The 17,611-nt window shown below is 43.0% G+C and overlaps 2 protein-coding genes and 1 long non-coding RNA gene across 5 annotated transcripts in view; 2 read left to right on the top strand and 1 right to left on the bottom strand.

The window, feature by feature from the left end:
- LOC111374982 (phosphatase IMPL1, chloroplastic) overlaps window positions 1–6,072 on the top strand; it is a 22,514-nt gene extending 16,442 nt beyond the window's left edge. For 2 of the 3 annotated variants that reach the window (XM_022997743.1, XM_022997746.1), the window contains exons 9-10: window positions 4,944–5,045; window positions 5,633–6,072. In XM_022997743.1, the coding sequence (XP_022853511.1) occupies window positions 4,944–5,045; window positions 5,633–5,731 (201 nt within the window). In that variant the 3' untranslated portion in view covers window positions 5,732–6,072. Of the gene's footprint in view, window positions 1–4,943; window positions 5,046–5,591 lie in introns of all 3 variants that reach the window. The other variant, XM_022997744.1, reaches the window with a different exon arrangement.
- Window positions 6,073–7,588: 1,516 nt separating this feature from the next.
- On the bottom strand, window positions 7,589–8,788 carry LOC111374980. The gene is made up of 2 exons (XR_002699231.1): window positions 8,341–8,788; window positions 7,589–8,240 (listed from the first exon to the last, which is right to left on the bottom strand). It is a non-coding gene; the product is annotated as an uncharacterized LOC111374980 (long non-coding RNA).
- A 5,142-nt stretch (window positions 8,789–13,930) lies between these two features.
- On the top strand, window positions 13,931–15,865 carry LOC111374967. The gene is made up of 5 exons (XM_022997729.1): window positions 13,931–13,992; window positions 14,142–14,442; window positions 14,538–14,798; window positions 14,847–14,993; window positions 15,347–15,865. Exons 1-5 carry the CDS (start codon window positions 13,931–13,933, stop codon window positions 15,863–15,865), a joined length of 1,290 nt encoding a protein of 429 aa, XP_022853497.1.
- Window positions 15,866–17,611: the final 1,746 nt, after the last annotated feature.

Genomic DNA, 17,611 nt, shown 5'->3' with positions numbered 1-17,611 from the left:
GGGGGGGGGGGGGGGGGGCAGGCAGGGGTCTAGGTAAGGACAGTGACCGTGGAGGTGGAAGTGGAAGTGGAAAATGTGATACAAGGTGGAGGTGAGGAAAGAGATGAACGCATAGGGATAATAGATTATGACAAAAAGAGGCTTGATTTATATAATTTTAAAAGATGGGGCTTATTTTAATTGCTTCTCTCCAACTTGTCATGAAGCTAGCTCACTCAATGATAGATCATTTGTGTCAGTGACAGGCGCCCCTTGTCAGTTTCTTGGGTTTCCTCTCTGAATTTCAACAGGTTGTGCTTTAACATGGTTGTATTATTTTATCATGAGAAGTGTACTTTATAAGTGGCAGTATTCTTTCTGAGCTTATGATAGAACCTGCTCCAAAATAATCTGGTCCTATCCTCAACACAATAGCAAGAAGTAAATCAAGGTAGAGAGTTTAAAGAGGAAATGCCTCGTAGTGAAAGAAATGGATATGTATTTCATCAACTAAGAAATTAAAGAAATTATTACAGCAATTTATAGTGAAAATGGCAGGTTTAGAGAGCTGCCCCTCTCCTCAGTGATTCACAGATTTTCCCACCCCGTGAATGCCTTTCTATTTTTTGTTTCTGCCTCTTTATTCTTTTCTAACCAACATGACACGTGCATAACTCCCTCCCTCCCCAACTGACTCAATAGATTCAATTAATTAAAAAATAACAATTCCTAGTCAGCTCATTTCTTGTGATGCCTCTCATACGTGAAACGTATGGGTGGCTTATCAATACCCCCCCACCAATGCAAGCACCTTGTCCCCAAGGTGGAATTCAGGAAACTAAGTGTTGATCAATTCAAACGGCTCCCAAGAAGCTTCGAACGAGGGAAGATTCTGCCACTGAACAAGTACTTCTGGTCCTTTTATCTACTGGATCACTACTAGGCCTGATACCCAGAACACAAGCTGGTTGCACAGTCCATTCCAAGTCTAAACTGAGAAGAGGTGGGAGGGGCTGAATGGGCGTTGTGAGACCAACTGCTTTACATAACTGGGAGACATGAAACACCGGATGAATGTTGGGCGTGTCCGGCAATTGGGGCTTGTAAGCGTCTGCTCCAATCTTCTGGAGGATTGGATAAGGGGTCCTTGAGTAAGGCCTCCCTGGTGCCGGCTAACTTCTCATCCTTCTCTATCTGTGCTCGCAACTCCCCCAGGTCCATTACCTTTGATACAGACATGACTGCTAACTTCACTGCCACTGAAGGTGACACAAGGCATTCGTGCCCTCGTTCTCAAGGCTCGGTCTATATTGAATCTCAAAGTCATAGCCGAGTAACTTAGTAACCCACTTTTGATGTTCCACACACACCAGCCATTTCAGCAAAAACTTCAAACTTATTTGATCCGTGCGAACGATAAACTGTCTCCCAAGTAAATAGTGTCTCCATTTCTGAACAGATAGAACTATAGCCATAAGTTACCTTTCATAAATCGACTTGAGCCTCGCCCTGGAAAACAAGGCTTGACTAAAGTAAGATATGGGCCTTTGTTGCTGGGATAGTACAGCCCCTAAGCCCACTCCAAATGCATCAGTTTCTGCCACAAATGGCAAGGTGAAGTCAGGCAATGCTAACATCGGAACTTTGGTCATGGCCTCCCTCAATGCATAAAATTCCAATTCAGCGTCGTGATCCCAGTTGAAGCTCTCTTTCTTCAATTATCTGGTCAATGGTTCAGCCATCTTTCCATAATCTTCTATGAACCTTCGGTAATACCCAGTCAATCCCAAGAAGCCTCATAACTCCTTGATTTTTTGAGGGACAGGCCAAGATTGCATCGCATCTATTTTTTTTGAATCCGCTGTTACCCCCCTGGCACTGATTACATGCCCCAAATACTCTAAAGTAGCACACCTAAACTAGCACTTTTTTCGGTTTACATATAATTTTTGCTCTTGTAGGAGCCTTAACACACCTTCTAAATGCACACAATGCTCCTTCAACGAACGGCTGTATACCAAAATATCATCAAAGAAAACCAACACGCACCTTTGCAACAAGCTCTTGAAAACCCGATTCATCAATGACTAAAAAATGGCAGGGGCATTAGTAAGCCCAAAAGGCATTACTAAAAATTCATGATGCCCTTCATGCATTCGGAATGCTGTTTTGTGTTCATCCCCCGCCCTCAGGTGAATCTGGTGATACCCTGACTCTAGGTCCAGCTTGGAGAAGATAGTGGCACCCTGTAATTCATCCAATAACTCATCAATGGCCGGTATAGGAAAACGATCAGGTACTGTAGCTCAGTTCAAGGCTTTGTAATCCACACAAAACCTCCATCCCCCATCTTTTTTCTTCATCAATAGTACTGGACTTGAAGATGGGCTGATGTTGGATTGGACTATCCCCGCTTCTAACATGTCAGCCACCAATTGCTCAATTTCAGCCTTCTGCGCATGAGGATAGCGGTATGGTCTAACATTAATACGTTCAGTCCCTGGCTTCAATGTGATAGCATGTTCATGACCTTGTGGAGGAGGTAATCCACCCGGCATCTCAAATACCGAACTATAAGTTGCCAGAATTTTCTAAATAGGTTCTGGTATATTACATACTTGCTTTGGCTCTTCTACCTGAACGGAACAGAGTTCTACCATCAGACGCTCGCCTTCCTTCTGTATGGTTTTTAACATCGATTTCAAGGATACCAAGGACTTGACCCTTCTTCCCCTTTCAAAGTAACCGTTCTATCCCCCATAGATATTTTCATCACGAGTAGCTTCCAATTCACTTGAATGGTGCCCAATGTACTCAGCCATTGTCCGAATTTCTCAAATCTAATGGTAAATACTTCTCGATGACTACCACAGTTTGCATATAAAGCACCACTCCCTTGCATATTCCTCTTCCCTTTACTGCCATCCCGGATCCCAAATGCACTTCGTAACCGTTAGTTTCGGTGACAGCTATTTTCAATTTTCGAACCAATTATGAGGAAATGAAATTATGGGTCGCTCCGAAATCAATAAGCACCACCACTTCCTGTCCATTAATTGTACCCTTCATCTTCATGGTTTTAGGGGATGTCAAACTGACAACAGAGTTCATGGACAGCTCGACCTCCTCAAATTCTGTTCTCCTTACTTTCTCCTCTTTCATTTCTTCCTCCCCATCACCCCCTTCAATGTCATCAGCAACCAGCAGCACATGCAATTCTTTGTTACGACACCTATGCCCGATGGTGTATTTGTCATCACATCTAAAACACAACCCCTTATCCTTTTTTGCCTGCAATTCTGCCTACATTAGTTTCTTAAATCCGGAAGTTACATCCGTGGAGATTGTTCTTGACTTCTCCACCGGGACATTCCCTCGAGGAGGATTCCATGGGATAGTTCTATTTTCAGTCCTAGCAGGAGGAGCGTAGGACGAGCTTTTGTAGCGTAGGCGCTCTTTCTCCCAAGCCCTGCTGACTCGCAGATTTCTGTCCTCGACCCTTTGCACCACATCCATGATTTGGGACAGCTCTTTCGGATTTGCCATCAACACTTCTGCTTGTAACTCTTCCTCCAACCCGTTTATGAACACCCCTTTTAAGGTCTCCTCATTCAAATTCTTGAGCGGTGCAGCCATAATTTCAAAATTTTCTCTAAATTCTGCTACAGTCCCATTTTTTTGATGGCCAAAAATCGTTGATGCAGAGTGCCATATTGAGTGTCCCTGAACCTCTCCAACAAATGTTGTTTCAGATCCATCCAGTTTCGCATAGGTCGTCTCCCATCCTCCCATTGAAACCATGAGAGAGCACTACCCTCCATACATATGCCAGCGGCCAAGGCTCGCTCGGCATCATTCAGCTTGTTCATATTGAAATACCTTTCGGTTCTAAAAATCCACGAATCTGGATCCCATTGAACAGGGCAGTTCCAACTTACAGTAGTGATTCTCCCCACTTTCCCAATTTTTCTTCTCCAGGCCCATGGTCTCCGACTCAGTTAGTTCATCGCTGGTTGCTGAGGATTTCATCTCACTCCCTTCTTCGACCGAGGGCTGCGAATCCAATGGCAAAGATTTTATCATCTTCGCTATTGTCTGTAGACCATCATTCAGCTCCCTCCGACCCATCGCCAAACTCACTTCTATTTTTTCATTCATCTTCCCCAGTTCCATCCCTAATTTCGCATTCAGATGTTCCACGTTTCCTTGCAAATGCAACACTGATGCACCAATGTCGGGATCTGGGCTATAGAAGCTTTGAGTGTTTCAATTCTAGTGTCCATTCTCGTTACCGGCGATTTACCGGCATCGCCCGCCCAGAATTTGACGGCCTGATACCAAATGATAGAGCCTGCTCCAAAATAATCTGGTCCTATCCTCAACACAACAGTAAGAAGTAAATCAAAGTACAGAGTTTAAAGAGGAAATGCCAAGTAGTGAAAGAGATGGATATGTATTTCATCAACTAAGAAATTAAAGGAATGGTTACAGCAATTGATAGTGAAAATGACAGGTTTAGAGAGCTGCCCCTCTCCTCAATGATTCACAGATTTTCCCACCCCGTGAATGCCTTTCTATTTTCTGTTTCTGCCTCTTTATTCTTTTCTAACCAACATGACACGTGCATAACTAACTCCTTCCCCAACTGACTCAATAGATTCAATTAATTAAAACATAACAATTCCTAGTCAGCTCCTTTCTTGTGACGCCTCTGGGTGGCTTATCAGCTTATCCCTTGCATAATGTAAAAAATGTCTCAAATTATAAAGGAATGCATCTAGAGCAATGCTTTTGTTTACTCTTTGCTTAGTTTCTGCTTAATTGAAGTAATTCCTACACTACTGAAGATAAAGATAAGCACGTTAGAGATTTTATTAGCTTCTCTTACATCCTATTTATGAAATTATGTTCAAGGACTATTCTTTTGCAGTAATTGATTTATCTAATCTCACGCTTTGGAGCAGATAGTTGAAGAGGCTGGGGGAACAGTTTCTTGTATGGATGGGGCAAAATTTAGTGTATTTGATAGATCTGTCTTGGTATCCAATGGTGTGCTTCATGCCAAGGTTAGTTTCTTCTTTAATTTGATCTGCTGACTTTATTTCTGTGCTCATGTTACTGTCTAGCTTCTGCTGTTATAAATAGGATTATTACTTGATCGTGTAAAACTAAAAATTACTATAAAGCTACTTTTTCGTAAAATTAAAAATTACTGTAAAGTTACTTTTTCTGTTTAGTAGAGCCAGCCATTAGTTTTTACTAGACATTCACAACTACTACCCATTTATTAAGAACACATTTCATGGGCCCAACACTATTCCTCTTAAAAAGTTACTTATAATTTTATTTGAACACTCCTGTACATATTATTTTCCACGTCTACAAGGGCATCTCTGTTTTCCCTTTTTGTTCTCCTCCTTTCCTGTGAATAGAAGGAAAAGATAATAATGTATCTCAATTATATATGAATGTTCATCATTTTTATACTTTAATTTTGAGTCCCAAATCAATTTTTGTGCTACATCTCCTTAGCAAACTAAGATGATCCCTTAAGAAAATAAAATTGTCTAATAAACTCCTTTTAGCTTGTACTTCTTGCTTTTCCAAACCAGATTGTTGGTGCACATTTTACCAATATGGAATTATTATGCAGCTTCTCGAGAGAATTGGTCCAGCAACAGAGAAATTGAAGAAGAAAGGAATTGATTTCTCATTGTGGTATAAGCCAGAAAATTACCACACACAACTCTGAGAGAGATTCCTATGATTATGAAATTAAGTTTGTAACTACTGAGTCCAATAGTTTTCTTCTGCCCGAGTAATTGAGAGATTCGCAAACAATTTGAAGCTGTTTTGAGTTCCCATTGAACCCTGTACTCCTGCGTGCAGGAGAAAGTCTCTGTAAGAATAATAAGTACCCAAGGCTGTTACCATTGATCTATAGTAATGATAGGAATGGTGTCAGTGCTGGCTAAGACATGATTTTGATGTATCATAAAAACCTGTAGGATCTCTTTTCCATTGGGACGAGTTATGTTATTGAAGAACACATTAGATTCTTTTATGTCAATTTATAAAATGGAATTAGCCGCAGCACCCTGAAGAAATGCAGCATGTTTTCCACATCCTTTCAGTTCAAGAATGCACCAGGTTACAGACGATCATATAACTTCTTTTTATTGAGGATGTGTATTGGTGAAACATAATATTTCAAACTGTTTCTACAGTTATGAGGCAGGGGGGTAACCTGATTTCCTTTGGCATCAGCGTTACGCCCTGAACTATATTGTCAAAAAGTTATGCCAGTGCAGAACGGTCCACGTTTGTACAGAAAGTTGTGGGAATAATGGTCAATTCCCTGTTTCATAATCGATTGATCCGTGCACTGCTGACGAAGAAAGACATCTGTATTGAGCATGCATTCTTGATGCTAACATCTTATACTGTTGACGCCTCTTTATAAGAAAAAAATTCTAACTTTTGCGGCTGAGTAATTTTGGTTTCACCGCATTGCACTATTGCATTCGAATCGAAGTTTAGTGTGCTTTGGCTTCCACATTCAATGATTTCTTTAATGACCCTACAACTTGTCGAGTTTCTGTTTACAGATTTGAGCTTTTCTAGCGTTGAAAAATTTAGCTCTACCACGAAATGCATTGTTCAGCACGGGGCGATCTGCATAATGAACCTCAACTCAACGTGATGATTAAGACCAGAAAGCCTCTTCCTAATCCTACCTTTGGTGTCTGATGCCATATCGCATTCGATCCACTATTCACCATTGGCATTCATAAACTTATACGCAATGGCGGACCAGGAAAAAATTCAACACGGGTTAATACGTATAAAAAAAAATATTTTACTTAAATTTTTTTTTAATGGGCATTTGGGCTGAAGGACGGGCTGGACCCCAGCCCGTCCTTGGATCCGCCCATGCTTATATGGCCCTTCATTTGTCCTTCCATGTGCTGTGAAGTATCAAAATTAGAATTGATAGGGAGGTTCCAAGAAGAAGAATTATGCTTTTCTTTTGTTTATTGCAGCACCCCATGGAATGAGAATTAAAGTAAGCTTTCAAATGTTGTTACTTTTCTTTTCAAAGGGGAAAGCTATAAAGCCGAATTTCCAATACAGTTATATCTAGCTGCTCTACAGAAACCAATAGATTATCAAGACCAGCAATGTTTTTCAACTGGCTGCATAAGGATTTTTGTATTTTCGTGTTACCAAAAGCCCTTTTATCCATCTTAAAATGAGTTTATTCTAGCTTTGCATGCCCAAGTAAATTAGGGGTGGACACGGGATGAAAATTCAATGGAGGCGAAATCAAAAAAATTAAGGGGCAAGACCAAAAAATCATAAGAAAAAACCTGAAAAACTCAAAAAAACCTCAAGAAAAATCAAAATTTTGAAAATCAAGTGGGGGCACCCCACTCAGCCTCAAGTGGGTCCGCCCCTCGAGTAAACCATGGCCAGCGACAACATAGAGAAAGAACTGGATTCCAGATGAAGTCTTTGTAGGAAGAGCAAAAAGCAATTATATTCGAATGGCAACCTTAAATACACGCAACTTAATCAGCTTAAGAAAGAATTAACGAAAAGCCTCGTAAGAATAATAAAATAACAATAATTTTATAGCAAAAAGTAATTAAAACCACCAGTTCCAATAATCTCTTTTCGTATTATTAAGAATAAAGGGGCAACAAATCTGGCTAATTATTCAAACTGTCAAACAACAACTCCCAAATCATTGATTATGTATCTTAACCTGAAGATGAATTCTTTCATGCTATTATTATTATTATTATTATTATTATTATTATTATTATTATTATTATTATTTGCCCTTAAATGGGACAATATGGAAGAATAATTAATTGGTCCTTGAGAAATTTCATTTGCTCTATGCTTCTCTGACAAATGCATGGTGAATTTGCAGGCCCCTTTCCACTTCCCACTCCATACTTCATATAAACCAAAATAATTTTTTGGATCAGTTGAATCTGACTTCATCAACTTCCCTGATGTGTCAAATCTTTGTTTTTCATTAGCATTAGTAGAGTTCAAAAAGACTTTTCTCGAAGTAAATTCACCTTCCTTCCCTCTCTTCATCATAAATAGACAGGATACTTGTTTCAACCAAATGCATCGGCCTTTAACAACGCGCTGAAGCCTACTTCGTAGTTCTTTTGAGAATTCCTCCCATCAACAGAAGCACTCACCTCAACCCAGGATACTTGCAACAGTTCCACAGGCATACCCTTGTGCAGTAGAATTTTTTTTCCAGATTAGAACGACAGTAAATTGTATGATATTAGCTTTAAGGTAAATAATCTGAAAATGGAAGAGCTGGAAACTCACGATTTGTCCGGTATTTTCCAGTAGCGACTGTCTCTTCCCCAAACTATGTTTAGAGCTTTGGCTGAAATTGAAAAATTCTGCCCATATTTATCCTGTTAAAAAAACAAAAATAGGGTATCAGAATACTGGAGCGTGCTTTCTTGATATACATCAGCTTTTAATCCTTACGTATTTAGTGACCATAAAATCAAGAAAATCTTATATGGTTTTTTGCTATTCAAGAAAGAAACTATAAAGTGGAAGAAGAAGATGACAATGTTCCTTATTTATGGTTGAAGGATCTCCTTAATAGTGTGGACTGTTATTATGAACCATTTTGATTGATGTCACACAAAATCTCAGAAAATTAGAATGAGTACTAGCTAGTAGACATATAATTGAACGAAGCTCGATGTGATCGATATGATAATCAGCCTATTGTTCTTGTGTGTGTATACACACACACACACACACACACATACATACATACATACATACATACATATATATATATATATAGGGAGAGGGAGAGAGAGAGGGAGAGAAGCTTTACCGCATCAAGTGCACGCGCATATAAAAGCTTTCTAGAACACAGCAAGCTGACGGAGGAAATATGTAATATTCAGAAAAATCAAGCATGCATGTGATTTTTGAAAACAAATAAAAAGTGTGATGAGCCAATAAGAAATTAAAAGTTATAAACACAAAGGTAATTGACAGATATCAGGCCATGGATTAAGAGGTCGTGATCTGATAAAACAGAAAAGCATTACTTGAGAATATATACGATTCTAGTGAATTACCGACCTAAAAAGAATTGTGACAATGAATCCAGCTAATATAAAGGGATATCTGTGTCAGTTAGGAAGATGCAATTCCAACTTTGACAGTGGGTGGTAGGAAGTTAGCTAGATAGGTGCATGCAGCTTCATCCAATGGCAACATTGGTCCTAATTAATTGTCTTCCATATTCGAACTTAACCCTCGATATTTAAGCTACCAGCCAAGGAACTTGATGCTCCAATACCAAGAATACTTCACAAGATCCCCCTTAAATATAAATAGGGAATAATAATAATAATAATAATAATAATAATAATAATAATAATAATAATAATAACAATAATAATAATAATAATAATAATAATAATAATAATAATTATTATTATTATTGTTACGTGTTTGCTCACTTGGGCAACCCACCGGGGCTCACAGTCAACTCATGTCGAACCACGTGACACTCAAGCCGAGGTGATTTGCATAGCGGAGGCCCACAAATCGAGGCCCACAGAAGCCTTAGCCCATATATACCGAGGCCCATCTATCATTGCCTCTTGAGGAGCTTTCGAAGCCCATATGCCGAGGCCCTTTGAAGGTGAACGAGGCCCTGTTGGCCTAAGCTCTGTAGCCGAGGTAGAAGCCTCCGAATCACAAAGCAGCATCTTCCATAAACACATCTCCCAAGAGATTCTCTGCACAAAGATCTTACTAGAATGATTGATAGGACGTTTGTCATGAGTGTAAATGCTAAGTCTTGTCACTAGTAGAGGCAACTCTGCCAATCAATAAATGTATAGCAGACTAGGTGCGGCTGATGCCTACAATTTGACATGTAAATTAACCTGATGAGGCCACGTGTACCCCGAACCAAAGGTCACGATCTAACTTGTGACACTATAAATACTCCCCTATATACCCCATACAAAGGTTAATGCAAGAATCAATACAAGAAATCATACTTTACTCAACTCTCTCTTTCTTATTATCTTGCAACACAAACGAGTTCATACATATTTAGATACACATTCACAAACATTGATTGGTAATTATTGTACAATCGGTCTACGATAATCTCGTCGAATCCCGAACGTTCTCGTCCCGCGTCGTTGAGCTACTCCCACACCCTTGATCTGTCCGTTTTAGACCGTCCACATGTCTTTGTGTGTTGGACTTTTGCTTAGGTGTGCGCGGGTGGGTCTAGTATCTGTTAGCAACATTTATTGGGGTCAACAGATTGGTGTCGTCTATGGGAAGCCATACCATAACCACGAACAACCTTGTGGTAAAAGCTTATTAAAGAGGAGCATTTGGGCATCCCCCTTGAAAAAGGATTTGTTCTTGAAAAAGAACAAAAGGCAGCCCCCCGACTTAGCAAAAATCTGAAGGGTAAGACGCAAATAAAATGAGCTCAAACGAAGATACACCCCCCATGAGGGTAAGAGAAAATGCTGATGTGCCCCCTCCAGCAGCTGTCCCAGCAGCTCGGCATAGACTCCACCACAACCATAGAAGAGGTGGAATGCGTGGGACGGCCCGACGTCAGTTGAAATGGTCGCCATGGTAGCTAATATGAGGGACATTGCTAGCCAAAACATGGCTATGAGGGAACTCATCACCCAAATGCAGGGTCAGGGAGGCTTCCCTATTCCTTCATACGCTCAAGGGCACTACCAGCAAGAAGATGAAGTTCAAAGTCGTAGGGCTACCTCGTCGGACTATAGCCGAGGTAAAAGCCCATTTGAAAGGAAGGTGAAGGTTGATGTTTCCTCCAACTATGCTTCTAGCCGACCCACCGAGGTCCCTTTGAACCATGATAACTTCCCACCTCCGTATGAGCAAGAGCAAAGACATAGGAGGTCAGGCAGTGTATTTGACAGAATTAGCCCCGCTGAACCGAGGCTCAGACAATAACAACATCACGAGCCTTGGATAAGGTCATCGCCTCCACCTCCAATGCCTCAACAGCCGGAAGAAAGGCACGAAAATGCCCCCGGTGCTGCCCCGCCTAGAAATAGGCGCCAAAGGATGGAGGAAGAGGCTAGGAACCGTCCCGGAACCTCTCACCAACAACCAAGGTATGAGGCCGATGAAAATGATTCAGATGAGCAACAGAGGTCCTATGACTTGGACGATGATGATGAAAACCTGCCATTCCCAAGGGAACTAAGGAGCGCCCAGGTCCCGAACCACTATGTTTTGCCAAAGATATCAAAGTATGACAGAAGAGGCGACCCATAGAAGCACCTGAATGTTTACAAAACTTACATGAGCCTAAGGGTGCCACCCCAGCTGTGAAATGTAGAGCTTTCCACTTAACACTTAGCAGAGTAGCTGAAATTTAGTATAGTAGGTTACCACATGGGAGCATAAGAAATTGGCCCGAATTCAAGACGACTTTCTTGAAGAGGTTCGCTGTAAGCAAAAAGGGAGAGGCCCCCATCCAACGTCTCCAAGACATGAGACAGGCACATGGAGAGTCCCTAAAGAGCTTCCTATCACGTTTCACCAATGAGATGACATATTGTGTGCAAGTCACCGACCGTGAGGCGTTATCTACATTGAGAAGAGGTCTGAACATGAACACCCTGTTCTGGGGTGACATGCAAAATCAAGACCCCACCACCTATGATGCCCTACTAGAGATGATGAGATGGGAGATCTTCAATGAAGAATTGATTGAGCGTAGGAACAGGGCAAATAGATGTCTCCCACCTCCTCAAAGGTAGTGTGCTAGAGGGCCGACCTCCCACTTAATGGACTACCAAATGAACCAAGCTGATAATGAGAGTTCTGGCCAAGCACTTACCACCACCACTCTTAATGTCGTTCCTACATTGGCATATGAGGATATCAACCCAGTCATTAACTTCTAGTAGATGGGAACTCTGCAAGGATCCCGTAGGGAGAGAGGCCGAGGCAGGGGTTCGGGACCTAGAAATAGGTCAAATCAGAACCTACCTGGATACTGTGTATACCACCGGTCCTATGGACACGACACAGCAGATTGTCGAAACTATGCTCATCGCTCCCGGCAGGAACCCCCTAGGGATAGAAATGAATCTCCCCAGGCGAATAGGCCCCCACCTAGGCACAATAACAGACCTGGACGTGAAGAGCACCTCGTCAAAGGGATGTTTCTCCGCGATGAAGGGAGCATGATGTAGAGAGGCCCAGGGAAGGGTACAGACACCGAAGAAATCAGTAAGCTCAGGATGAGGCCCCTATCCATGAGGTGGATACCATATTTGGAGGCCCGTATGTTGGCGGCGCGAAACGCCAAAATGAATTATGCTCGGGAGGCAAAACACCCCCCTCTGACAATCTACATTGTGGACAATAGCTCCCGGAAAAATCAAGTTCCACCAATTGTTTTCACCCAGGAAGATGCCGAAGGAGTTCACTACCCCCACGGCGATGCACTTGTGGTAAGAGCAGTTATAGCTCGGAATGGGCTCAAACGAATGTTAGTTGACAATGGTAGCTCCGTCAACATCCTATTCAGATCCACCTTTGACAAGATGATACTGGACCATGAGTTAACATCCACCACCACTCCTTTGTACAAATTTACCGGAGATAGCATCACTCCGAGAGAAAAAATCACACTCGTAGTAGAGATGGGAGAGTCTCCCCAAACCACAATGAACTTTATGGAATTCCTCGTTGTCGACAGTCGATCGGCCTACCACGGAGTATTGGGTAGGCTAGCTCTAAAGGAATTGGGAGCAGTCACCTCCATTCACCACCTATGCATGAAATTCCCCACGAAAAATGGGGTGGCAACGGTGAGAGGCGACCAAAGAGGCTCGAAAGAGTGTTATCTAAGCTCCATCAAAAAGGTAGAGCCCCGGGACGTCCATGTGATTATCGCCGACATAGTCATGGCTAATGTCCCAAGTGATGTTCCCGTCGAACTGGAAGATGTCGAAATGATTGATGCACCACCCAATCCGGAAGTATTGGTCATCGATGAGATTGATCCCCGCATAATTGAACACGAAACTCAAGCATCCCCAGTTGAGGAACTTAAGAGCTTCTCGGTGGACCCCCGAGACCCATCCAAATTGTTGAAGGTGGGCAAGGCTTGTCCAGCACTTTGAAAGAAAAGCTCAAGGATTTCCTAAGTAGGAACCTTGATATCTTTGCTTAGAGGTATGAGGACATGGTAGACATAGACCCCAAGTTCAGTTGCCACCACCTGAAAATTGATCCTAAGGTTGCCCTGCATAGATAAAAAATGAGAGCCCTCAATCCTGAGAGGTACGAGGCCCTGAAGAAAGAAGTTTAGAAGCTCATCCAAAATGGTTTCATCATGGAAGCCACCTATCCGAGGTGGGTCTCCAATCTAGTTTTAGTGAAGAAACACAACGGCAAGTGGAGAGTGTGCATCGATTTCACTAACCTCAACAGAGCTTGCCCAAAGGACAGCTTTCCACTTCCAAGGATTGACCAACTGGTAGACTCCACGGCTGTGCACGAGTTATTGAGCTTCATGGATGTATTCTCTGGCCCCAACCAGATTCCCATGCACCCGGCCGATGAGGAACACACATCTTTCATCACAGACCGATGCCTTTACTGCTACAAGATGATGCCCTTCGGGTTGAAAAATGTCGAAGTAACATATCAAAGGCTCGTCAACAAAATGTTTGTGGACCTCATTGGCAAGACAATGGAGGTCTACGTAGACGACATGCTAGTAAAGAGTTTGGAAGCTGAGGACTACATAACGCACCTTAACAGCACCTTCCAAATCTTGAGAAGATATAGGATGAGGCTCAACCCCCTCAAGTGCGCCTTCGGAGTGGCCTTCGACAAATTCTTAGGATACATGGTTAACCAACGCGGTATCGAAGCCAAACTTGAGAAGATAGAGGCCATATGCAAGATGAGGTCCCCCCAAAAACCAAAGGAGGTGTAAAGCTTGACTGGACGATTGGCCTCGCTTAGCCACTTCATCTCTAAAGCTACAGACAAATGCCTCCCATTTTTCAAAGTGCTAAAATCTGGGAAGAAGTTCCAATGGAATGAGGAATGTGAAGAGGCCTTCCAAAGCCTGAAAAGGCCCCTAGGGCAGGCCCCCTCCTCTCCAAATCGAAGCCCGATGAAATTCTACAACTGTATCTAGTCGTCTCCAATAAGGCCATTAGTGCAGTTCTAATCCGAGAAGAGAGGACCACCCAACTCCTTATTTACTATACAAGTAAAGCACTCCTATCGCTGGAAACCCGCTACCCCGATATGCAGAAGCTTGTTTTGGCCTTGATCACGGCCTCCAAGAAGTTGAGACCCCACTTTCAAGCCCACACCATCCATGTGCTGACAAACTTTTCCCTAAGGCAGGTACTCCAAAGCCCGATGCCTTAGGAAGATTATTAAAATGGGTGGTGGAGCTAAGTGAATTTGACCTCATGTTCAAGGCTAGGGCATCCATCAAGGGCCAAGCCTTAGCTGACTTTATGGCAAAATTCGCCAACTTACCCAAGGTAGATGAAATCATGGAACAAGCCGAGCCCCCTACGTGGAACTTATTCATTGATGGGTCGGCTGGGGATGCCGGCTCAGGTGCCAGAGTTGTCCTCATCAGCCTGGAAGGTCACAAGCTGAACTCGACGGTAAGGTTCGGGTTCAAGGCCACCAACAATATAGCAGAATACGAGGCACTTCTTGCAGGCCTCAGGTTAGCAAGAGAAATGCAAGTAAAGAGGCTACTCATCAGTAGTGACTCCCAGCTGGTCGTTAGCCAGGTCGATGGTAACTTCTCAGCCAAGGACAAAAGAATGGCCTCTTACTTGAAAATGGTGATGAACTTCATCCTATCCTTTGAAAAGTTTGAGTTGATCCAGATCCCCACATCGAAAATGCACATGCAGATGCACTCTCCAAACTTGAAAGTAGCAAAGATTCCGAACTACTCATAGTTGTCCCTATAGAGCACCTCCTCATGCCGTCAACCAAGGCTTCCAATGTTATGTGGATCGCTGGGATTCCTACCTAGATGCAGCCCATCGTGGCATACCTCAAGGACCAGGTACTTCCTACTAACAACCATGAGGCCTACAAGCTAAGGAGAATGTCAGCCCATTTTCTCTTCATTGATGATGTACTCTATAAGAGGAGCTTCTCCTCTCCACTCTTACGATGCGTCGGAGGAGAAGAGGCTACCTATATATTAAGAGAAGTCCATGAGGGTGTGTGCGACAACCACTCTGGAGGTCTATCTTTGGCACCGAAAATACTGAGGCAGGGGTACTACTGGCCTACCTTGGAAAGGGACGCCCTCGAGTTTGTACGAAAATGTAACAAATGCCAACGATTGTCTCTTATTCAAAGAAAACCATTGCAAGATTTGACCGCGGTCTCCAGCCCTTGGCCTTTCTCGAAGTGGGGTGTGGACCTCATAGGTCCTTTACCAAAAGGCAGAGGATGTGCGAGCTTCGCAATTGTAGCCATTGATTGCTTCACGAAGTGGGTCGAAGCTGAATCCCTTGCAAAAATTATAGAAGCCAACACTTCCAAGTTCTTGTGGAAGAATATCATATGCCGATTCGAGATTTCCTATTCGATCGTCTCAGATAATGGTAGACAGTTCGACAACAACAAGGTCAGAAGTTTGTGTGAAGAATTTGGCATCAAGAAGCACTTCTCCACGCCTCACCACCCACAAGCAAATGGCCAGGTTGAGGCTGTGAACAAGACAATCAAGCACGTCCTGAAAAGGAAGTTTAATGTGTCAAAAGGGGCTTGCGTGGATGAGCTGCCATAGGTTCTTTAGGTAATCCGAACCACTGCGAGGACCCCAATAGGGGAAACACCTTTCCTCATGGCATATGGGACTGAGGCGATGAGCCCCGTCGAAGTCGGACTCTCATCTCTACGACGTCTGCATTTCAATGAGATAACAAATGACGAGCTTCGCAGATGGGACCTCGACTTTATTGAGGAAAGGAGAGATGACGTCCAACTGAAGCTCGACACATATCAAAGAAAGATGACGAAGTACTTCAACTCAAAGGCAAAGAAGAGGTCATTTCGAATCAACGATCTGTTCCTTAGGAAAGTCTTCTTCTCCTCAAAGGAACCTGGCACCGGTTCCCTGGGCCCGAACTGGGAAGGTCCATATAAAATCAGAGAGGAGATCCGACCCGGAACTTACTGGATTGAAGACATGGATGGCAAGGCACAACCTTGTCCATGGAACATTGAGCACCTTCGAATATATTATCAATGAATGTACTACATCGCTGGACGATCTTTCCCAGTTTATGTAACATTTCCATGATTCAGTAAAATTATCCATGATTGAATTCATGTGTCGCATTACATCGTCACCTCGAAGGACAGGGCAGCGTCCCATCTCTAGGCCACCTCGTTGAACTTCGAGGCGCATGCACTCGCCTCCCTTTGGCGAGGCTGAATGCCACTGGGAGAAGCCTCAGCATGGCCGAACCATCCACCATGTTGGGAAGCATCGTCACCTCGGAGGAGAGGCCAGCGTCCCATCTCTGGGCCACCTAGTTTGAACTCCGAGGCGTATGCACTTGCCTCCCTTTGGCGAGGCTGAACGCCACTGGGAGAAGTCTCAGCATGGCTAAACCATCCACCATGTCGGAAAGCGTCCTCACCTCAAAGGAGAGGCCAGCATCCCATCTCTGGGCCACCTCGTTTGAACTCTGAGACTCTGGGAGGCCTTAACAAAACAGACTTTTATACCCATTTATTCACAACACTCAACCACTACTAGCTTCATCCAACTACCTTTCGAATCAGAAAGCAATATTCCCAGTTCGACTGAAACACGGTCCAGTCAGGATCCATTCAGGTTATCGTTATTAAGCTTAAGTACAATTCATTTGCTTAAGTCCAATATTGGTCATGGCTCGTGAGGCTTGCATACAATTTACTTGCTCAAGTGATTGGAGTTAGGATACCAAATTAAAGTTATTTAGTTCTTCAATCAACATTAAGTTCAATTTCTTGACGAGGCCAATGCACTTAGGAGAAAAAACATTGAATGAAAGAAGATATTATATTGATTTTCAATCAAGATTACAAAAGGGGGGCCTGAGGCAAGTACATAAAAAATAACTGAAAGAAAACTATCCTAAGCCTAGGACAATGATGGAGGTGACTCGGCAGCCAGGGCCTCCGCAACCTGAGCATCATAACTTCCTTCTTATAGCTCTACTACTTCATCTCCAACCGCTTCATAAGTTGGGGTTTGAGGCACCTCATCCAAAAACTCTGACCTCAGCTGTGACAGGTCTTGATTTGGGTAGATTTCCTCAGCCCTCTCCATCATCTCGGCATAAGCATAATTTCTCCAGTAAGTGCTGAAACTCTTATACTCCTCGATATTATGGAAGTTGGCAATGTAGTCTTTCACCGCCTCCTCCCTCGCCACATTGGCCTCCTCATTTGCCTTGGCCGCTTCATCAACATACCACTTTATCTGGCCCTCCAAGAACTTGTACTCATCTTGGGCCCCAGCTAGCTCCAAGTTTGCCTTCTC

This window comes from Olea europaea, unplaced genomic scaffold (genome assembly GCF_002742605.1).
Source record: "Olea europaea var. sylvestris unplaced genomic scaffold, O_europaea_v1 scaffold132, whole genome shotgun sequence".
Classification (NCBI taxonomy): Eukaryota; Viridiplantae; Streptophyta; class Magnoliopsida; order Lamiales; family Oleaceae; genus Olea; species Olea europaea.
This window is presented reverse-complemented; position numbering and strand designations above follow the sequence as displayed.